At 34.2% G+C, this 9,006-nt stretch overlaps 1 protein-coding gene across 1 annotated transcript; it reads left to right on the top strand.

Annotated features, from left to right (window-relative positions):
* Positions 1 to 6,917: 6,917 nt before the first annotated feature.
* LOC142978503 (trypsin inhibitor-like) lies at positions 6,918 to 7,655 on the top strand. Its single transcript, XM_076122978.1, has 3 exons — positions 6,918 to 7,020; positions 7,210 to 7,270; positions 7,504 to 7,655. Exons 1-3 carry the CDS (start codon positions 6,966 to 6,968, stop codon positions 7,637 to 7,639), a joined length of 252 nt encoding a protein of 83 aa, XP_075979093.1. The 5' UTR covers positions 6,918 to 6,965; the 3' UTR covers positions 7,640 to 7,655.
* Positions 7,656 to 9,006: the final 1,351 nt, after the last annotated feature.

The raw sequence follows: 9,006 nt of genomic DNA, 5'->3' as shown, positions 1-9,006 counted from the left end.
ATATTTTTTTACAACTATATCTTGCTTGTAAACTTAATCACTCAAGTACGTGATGCTAAAAATAATTTAATACTCATTACTCATTATAATTTGTATACGTATCTCAAGCCAAATGTGCCAGACACAGCCATATTTCGAATCTACAGCTTTTAATGTAGTTCATCAAAACGTGATGTACAAGTGAGTATAAATCTTTGAATGGAAAGAAAGTAGTCACTCACCGAAGTAACCAAATGTTTAACCTTATGTGTGACCAAATAATTACGTTAAATTATGCTATTGGTTTGGTAATGGATTCTAACTAAGAGTTAAATATAATAAATACATCTGAAGTAGGTAAGTACCTACGTCATAAACCCTGGTATGCACATGTCGAGTGATTAAAGCACTTCAAAAGAACAAGTTAAAACTATTAAAACAACACTTTCGTTGAGTACTTTTATCAGTTTGAAAATAATTATGAATTATCCTTACGTACACACCTATGCTTTGTACTTAAGCCTGTGTACTGTGTAGGCATGGAATTAAAAACACTTCATGTTAATATCATACGTCTTATTGCATACTTGTCTATCTTTTTAAGCTTAATTTGCGATATTCCGCGGGGAGGTGTGATTTTTAGCTCCAGCTACTGTGAAGTTTGGCAACGTAGCACAAAGATTCTGAGAAATACACTTGTTTCAAAATAGCTCGGACCCAACTATGCGAACGCCGGGTTAAATCTTAAAATGTAAATGATTAAAACTTTGTCAAGGTTTTTCGATCATCTGTAAGTATTTGTTGTATCATTTTGATCTTTTGGCAGATTTTTTCTTAATTCCACCAAACCCATTTAAGACTTGAAAACTCTAGCTACCAGGATAAATAAGCAGTACCTACTTATTTTATTTCAAATTATGGGACAGTTTCATTTACAGTCATGGTTGCAATTCATGTACACTCGAATAAACTGTCAGTCAACATGACACAGATAATTTCTAGCTCACAAGTGGTCTAAATAGTTTCATCGCACTAGACGCAACTTGAAAATTAACTAGAGCTAGTCGTAATTCAATCTATTTCGCTCGAACAAGTTAGTTTAAAACAAACCGCAAGAACATTACTTCATTAACACATAGTTATACGGCTATACGAGTCCATAAGTCCGTAAAACCTCATGTAAAAGCTGTCTTCCTAACTACCGGGAACTGCGTAATACAAAGTTGAATAAAGACCGAGTAAATTATATGGTTAAGGAAGTAACAATTTGAAAGGTTCGTGACTTGCCAACTGTCAAACGTATGAAGGAAACTTTAAGGCCCGAGGGTCGGTCATTCTCGTACATTTGTTGGACAGCGTTGACCCTTTGATATGAGTTCCGAATTAAATGTGTTGATTTGATAACTTGTATTGTGGAAAGGAAACAAATGGGGTGTGAATAGAGGACTTACGTGAGAATATTTGTGTGAGATGGGTTTTGCTTTAGGGTGTTCACACTCTGTTGAATATGAAGTACAAATTTCATTATAATATTATAAAGTTAGTTTATTTTAAGTTAATGTGTTTTGAATTGTTTTGTCCGATTCAAGCGTAGTCTGGTAAATAATTTCTAGCAAGATAAATAGACAATAATCATAGTCGTTACTTAGAACTGTACAGCGATTCTGTACAATTATCGAGTGTCGACTAACAGCTAGCTATCGAAAAAATTGTACGAAAATCTGATCAGCGCCTCTAACGGGCGTAGTAGGAACTATTTTTTGCAGTCTATTTTAAATGTCAAACATTCGATAGACAGTACGGACTGTAGAGAATCATGCTATTGATATCACTTATGCCATTCTGAAATTGTAGTTAGACGTTTATTAGCAATCTTATCTAGTTGTAATCATGATAATGATTATACAGCGATTAGTCATTAAAGGCGCGTCATGACCGTGGCCATGATGGTGGCCACGTATTGTCTAAATTGCAACTGATAATGTCGCTATCTTTTTACGACTATTGGTACACATTGGCGGGTTTTAGAAATGTATCGTAATGACAAATTGAATAAAATACTAGTAAGTCGATTAATTAATGTAGTAAAATATTCAATTTTCTGGTCTCTACTCATATGGAAAATTGTGTATGTGTGAATATATAGGAATGTATTGTAATGAATTGATGTATAAAATACCAGTTGGTCTATTAAAAACAGTGGCCAGGAGTTTCTTGCTAGCTCTTTTCATTGGCCTTACCTTTCGAACTGGCGGTAAATTTCCTAATTGTATCTCTGACTATCATAAGTGTATGTAAGTAAAAAATTATGTTTGGTTATCAACATGATGATTGCAATGATTTTAAAGCGGTATTTTGAACTGATAGGACGAGATCCTGCTGCATTGAGTAATCCTAATTAATTATTGTTTTTATTTAAAGCTGCAAAATGTTACTTTGCGGTGAATAATTGTTATAAAACGTGACTTCTCATTTCCGATGTAGATAAAACTGTCTGGCGAAAAATAAAGTAGGTGTCAGTTATTTAGTGGATTAGTTTGTTACCTATATTTCTTTCTTTTAGAAATTCAATATCATTTAAATGGATTAAAGAGGTTCTGATTCGAACATGGTATAAAGTAGTCAGTTTTTTTTCCAAAATCATGATTTCGGATGGCATGGATCAAACTGGCACAATTGTTATCAAGATAAATTCTTAAAATTAAGAAAAATCCGTGAATTAACTAACATTGTTGTAAATAAATTGCAGATCTTGTCATTATTATTCTTTTTAGCATCGTTTTAGTAATTATCTAGATAGAATAACGGTTGAAATTAGTGATGAGTTATGCAGGATTTGAGGACGAGGTCTAAGGGACAGTAGGTCAATACCTTCTTTGATAATTACCAATATAACCTTCAGTAACATACAATTTATAAACAAAGTACGTACCTGTACAGTAGCTAGATTCTCTACTACTATCGACTACCGACAACCGGCTTGTCATCGAGAAATTTTGTATGAAAATCTGATCAGCGCCTATGACGGGTGTCTTGGAAACATTTCGGCAGTACATTCTAAATGTCAAAATTTCGATAGCTAGCCGATTGTCGGTAGTCGATAGTGGTACAGAATCGAGGTACAGTAGCTCGATTCTCTACTACTATCGACTACCGACAACCAGCTTGTCATCGAGAAATTTTGTATGAAAATCTGATCAGCGCCTCTAGCGGGCGTCGTAGGAACAATTTTGGCAGTACATTATAAATGTCAAATTCTCGATACTCGACAGTACAGATTATACAGAATTGCGCTTCTGCACTAACTGAGTTGGTGTAACGCAAATGGTGAAGGAAAGAATGGACGTTCCCAATTTCACAATTAGTTAGTTTGATAGATATGATTGTTGTCTGCCTCTATAATTTCGGCAGGAGACGCGTAGCCAGCTAGCAAACTGCATAGTGGAGTAAAATTTATAATATCTATTATTTGTTGAAAAAATAAAATAATATATTGATGTCGTCCTGGCCGATTTCGGCTACGGCGGCGAGTTTCATTGAAACCAGCCAACTGTGCAGGACTTTGTTTATAGTGGCCATTATCCGCTATCCCGATTATGTAATTTTCACTAGGCAAGATTGCTAGATAGATTTCGAGAAGTTTCATTAATGAATATAACAAAACACGATGTTATCATCCTTTGACATTATAACAAGTCACAATTACAAGTCAATTCTGATACATGCGTGATTTTCAATGGTTGGAGTTGTGTTTTGGATCGGAATCTTAAGTCTCTTTGAATGGATGTTTGATAAACTATGTTTATATATTTTATTTTTATGTAAGAAATTTTAGTGCTGAAATTTGTTTAGGAGCGCTCACCGATTTGTGGCGTTCTCTGGTCTTTGCCTCCCCGTATGGGAAGAATGCGTGATTTTATGTACTATGTATGTATGCAAGTAATCAGTCTCTACATTCTTCTTATGTCTTATTGCAACAGAATCTCGTATACACCAAGGAAAATAACCAAGTATAATCGTATCATTACATAAAAGTACCAAAACAAAGAAATATTCTTGACAATGAAAATAACAAATCACAACGGTCAAATGAAAAAGTGCGCACATAGTAGGTACTTTATCTTTGAAGATATTGTATCGAAATAGAGCAAATGCGTAACTCTACTTTATTGATCGCTGATAAGATTCCATTTGTGATAAGCGATAGTCGTCATATGATTACATAGTTATTGAACTTTACAAAACTTTTTAAATGATAAAAAAATGACAAGTTCAAGTGGATACATTATGATACTATTAACCGTACTATTTATTTTTGGCAGATTACTACTAAGTATAACTAAGGTAACTTAAGGTTACTTGTTATAACTAACGTAAAACGGTACTCCAAGTGCTAAGGGTCTCCGAAGTCTTATTTTCTATTGGGCATAAGAGTTTTAAAACGCTCATTGCAATTATATTTTTGCGGCACAGAATAACCGCAACACAAATCGTTGCAATGCGTTTTCGTGCATCTAAGCGTTTTCCGTTTGAACATAATCAAGACAGATCGTTGCGATGTGCTTATTTGTATATTAATATACAGTGCGATTCCTTCTCATATTTCCTATAGGCTTTAAATTAAATTTCTCTGTTTTTACGATTGAATGGTAATACTAGAATAAATAAATAAATTAACTAGTTAGTAATTAAATAGATCTAGTATGTTTTATGCATTTAAATGGGAAATTAATAAAAAATGTAAACCGATAGTGTTGATAAATATGTAGAAAAACAACATTTCTTTTTTCACTAAAACTAAAACATCGAACTTTGAGTCATTTCAAAAATTCGTATTTTGAAACATAAGACGTTAGGGAATAGAGGAGGGTAGTTGTAAATTATGGTAATGTCCGGTGTGAGCTGCAAGGCACCACTGTTTGTCACGTCAAGTCTAAGTTATGAGTCTAGGTGCACGTGTACACTGAGAAATGACGTCATCACCTCACACACCCTCGAATACATTTTCCGAGGTTTAGTTTGGTACAGAAATTATGCTAACTATTAAAAATTCTACGATATATATTGTATTAGTATAAATGCCGAAGGTTGTTATTATATTCTACTTAAAGTACTAAAAAGATTTTGATAGATTTAGATATATAGCTAATACAATGAAATAAAGCACACGTTAGCGACGCTACGCTACGCTGGACAAAATTGTTACAGCTAATTTTCCAGTGAATAGTCATGTACTTAAAGATTTCACAAAAGCCACATTTCGACCTTCATATTTAGACTTCCGTACTTTAACAATAACACTCAACATAAACAAAACATCACAAATCCCAGTCTGAAACACAAATACCTCGCGCGAACTCCACAAACAGTTAATCCATTTGAATTTGTATATATTTGTATATCTTTTGATGTGGTTCCATCGGATCGGAAGTGAAACTCCGGAGTTGTGAGCAAAGAGTAAAGTTCCGTCCAACTTGGCCATTCACATCCACAGGTCTCAATAAACTTGCTCCCACAACTTGTGCCGCGAATATCATTTGAAAAATAACATTGGTGAATTTTTAATTCGGTTTATTTGAAACTGTTTCTGTGGTCTCAACCGTCGAACTTAATACTTCCTATGGCCACTCACGTATCTCAGTAGACAACTAGTGTACGTCAGATTTATAGTTACTATTCAGGTCATTGCTGCTTTCACGCCACGCGTTAATCGTAATAATCTAAGGGAGAAAACAATGTACAGCATAGTGGCTTTAAAATAGTTGTCAACTGAGATACTTGACTGCTCCCTTGGGTATCAGTGTTGATTCCTGCACAGAGCGGTGCTATTAGTGTTTCCTAATTTTCATATAAGTTATATAGTCACGTAACTAACGTAAATGTCCGTCCTCTACACATGACTACGATGTCAAAGATGGGAAAGATGTGAACGTTCAGGCACGTTCGTTGGCGGAACAGGAGTATTCTAAACAGCTCTGCCCACTTTTTGGGTATAATAGCATGTAGTACCTATATAAAAGGCGTGAAGTTATGTAATGTATGTTATGTTCGTTCATTTGTGTTTCAACATTTTGTCAGTATACGCTACTAGACATCACAATGTTGTTAGAAAAATACAGTTTTATCAAGAAACCAGTTCTTATATTATCTAAGAAATATGTAGGTTACTTCAAATAAACCCAATAAACGTTCATAGTGTTTTGAAAAAAGCAATTCTGTCCAAATTCACTCGAAGCTAATATCCGACTTGCCAAACACACGTTACTGAGAATTTCTTATTAAATTAATGTTCTCGGATTACCAACAGATTTTACTCCTGTATCATTTATACTGGAATTTGTTTATTCTTTGATCTCTCAACAATAGAATCGAAGATTTTTGTGTTCTGTAAAAATGTAAGGAATTATTATTGTCCGCGTGGAAACCCTTCCCGTGTAAATCCCGATTCCTCGGGAACGCTGAGATAAAAAACGGCCTATGTGTTATTCTCGGTCTTCAGCTACCTGCTAGCTACATACTAAATTTCATCGTCATCGATTCAGCAGTATTTGCGTGAAAGAGTAACAAACATCCATACATACATGCTCACAAACTTTCGCATTTATAATATTAGTAGGATGAAAGGAATACTAAATTATTGGAGTCTCTATGTTTATAAGCCAAGACAACACTAGATATATTAAACTGTATGTACGATAGTTAAACATAATGCTAATAATCCAATAAATGGCAATGGTAAACTTATGCAATGGAAAGAGCAAGTAGGCAGAAGAATTCGTATGAAATTGTTTTTGCATAGAAGTATAAGTAAAAGAAATTTATTGCTTATATTCGTAAAGATAATTCAGTAGAGTGTTAAAAACCAATTACGAGATAACAATAATAAATTACAATATATTTAAATAATAGACAAGTATTGGACTACATATAAATAATAAAGAGGAATTTTTCATAGTGTTATTCAGTTTACGGAGAACTTTGTCAAGATGAGGTTATTTGTTCTTACATTTATTTGTGCTGTTGTTCTGTGCTACGTTTCTGGTAAATGTCATGTTTTTATTCTACTTAATTTAAAGGTTATTGGATTTTGTACGCACTTGTTTGAGAGTACGAGGTTTGGGTTTCAAAAAGGAATTCTGCTCCTATATTAGTAGGCAGTGATATAACCTCAGAGGACCAATTATAATTTTTGAAAAACCAATAATATACCAATTTGTAATTTATTTTCAGGTGTTCCGGGCAGATGTAAACAGCCTCTTGTGACAGGGCCATGTAGAGCTTACATTCCTAGGTAAGAATGAATATTTTATTTTTGTAAATAAATGCTTTATTTGTCTCTTGTATTTTCCTTAAGATACTTTATTTTGAGATAGCCCATATTAACAATTAATAATTTAATTATAGTTTAGTCATTGATAAGACTGGTTGATCACTGTTATTGTCGATCTGGTTTTTTATAATGACTCAGAAAAAGCAATCCTTACTCTAGCTCCTGATTTAAAACTTTTTTATTTTTAATTTCAGTTATGGCTACGACCCTTGCAAGAAGCAATGCGTAGAGTTCATATACGGTGGATGTAGGGGCAATGAAAATCGTTTTGACTACAAAGCAGAGTGTGAGGCTGCTTGCCGAAGTAGTGGCTCTAAGTGTAATAAATAAATGAATTTCTCATCTACTTGCATTTTTTTCTTTGCGTTTTTGACTAATGCTATCTAACCGCAGTTCCGCTCGTGTGAAATAAGTTTGGACTTAATGTAATACAGAATTTAATTTTTATTTATATAAGTATTTGAATTTTAATTATTGGTAAACTTGGTTTGTTTGATGTTTCTACTCAAGATGTACTCAATGTAGTCGACTGAGTCTGACCGTGCTAGCAACCTCTGCCCCGATCAGGATAAAGGAAAATTCAAAAAGCGATACGATATTTATCTTTCAATAATTAACTATTAAAGGACTGAGATACGGGATGTAAGTCACCGGAAAGTCATCTGTTGTTCTGCTTTTAAATTCTTTCCGCCATTTTTCATTGACATAAAATGAACAAATTATAGTCCTTAGAACCAGAGACAAAATAAACTCAGACAGTATAATAATTCAAACACCATCTGGTCGAAAAACGTATTGAATTCATAATACGTCTTGCGATCGCTTGCAGTCCGCTGTTGACAGCTGAAATAGATGGTCCCCGGGAGGTGAGGCGATTATCACTACGTCTTTCACTAGACTGCAATGTGTGCTATATAGTTCCTTGAAATTTATCCGACTTTAGGTAGTTGAAGACAGGTAATAACTTTTGTCACTTTATTCTCTACTCTGATCACCTGATTGAAAAGAAGAATACGAAATAAGTATAAAAATGTAACAACGTCTAAAAATAACACCATAAAATTTGTACAACCGAACCGTGACATTTCTGTAAGAAGCCCGACAAAATACTTACCTTCACGGTATAACAGGCACGATACCTCTGACAAATAAACTATAAAGACAAAATCAGGTGGCCCGCTCTCTATTGATACGTAAAATTTTATCACATATTCAATCAAAATAAATAAGTTTCGGCTTGGTCGCGTCGTATTCATAGCTCGAATTTATCTCGTAGGCTTTCAAGGGTGCGCATAAAAATTCTTCTCATGCGGTACTGATCACAATTTGATTGCTCTCGAGGATTGGTTCGCGTTGGCTCGCGTCCCCCTTGCGGTATTGGGACTCTCGTCTCAAAATTTATGACCGCTATCCACTTTTATTACGGATTGGACGAAAGAGTGCAGATGTCCCTCTGATACATTTCACGATGCGTGAGTAGGACTTTTTCTACTGTAAGCAATTTTTTTCTCCTTAATTTTATGTTTAGATTGAAATGATACGTGGTTTTATTCTGATTGGATCTCTGCAATTTATGACGATGCTGATACGCTACTTTCGGTAATAACTTGCCTTTTTTCTTTTATCAGTCAACTTGGTAGTAGATAAACGTTTTAGTTTTGAGTCGATTTACCTTCATAAAGAGATTATTGATATTG

This window comes from Anticarsia gemmatalis, chromosome 14 (genome assembly GCF_050436995.1).
Source record: "Anticarsia gemmatalis isolate Benzon Research Colony breed Stoneville strain chromosome 14, ilAntGemm2 primary, whole genome shotgun sequence".
In the NCBI taxonomy this organism is placed as follows: domain Eukaryota; kingdom Metazoa; phylum Arthropoda; class Insecta; order Lepidoptera; family Erebidae; genus Anticarsia; species Anticarsia gemmatalis.
This window is presented reverse-complemented; position numbering and strand designations above follow the sequence as displayed.

Bases quoted from the DNA above. Each gene is read 5' to 3' on its own strand.
- LOC142978503 (XM_076122978.1), top strand. From the start codon at position 6,966: ATGAGGTTATTTGTTCTTACATTTATTTGTGCTGTTGTTCTGTGCTAC. The intron at 7,021-7,209 runs GTAAATGTCATG...ATTTATTTTCAG, and splicing joins TGTTCTGTGCTACGTTTCTG to GTGTTCCGGGCAGATGTAAA. The intron at 7,271-7,503 runs GTAAGAATGAAT...TTTTAATTTCAG, and splicing joins TGTAGAGCTTACATTCCTAG to TTATGGCTACGACCCTTGCA.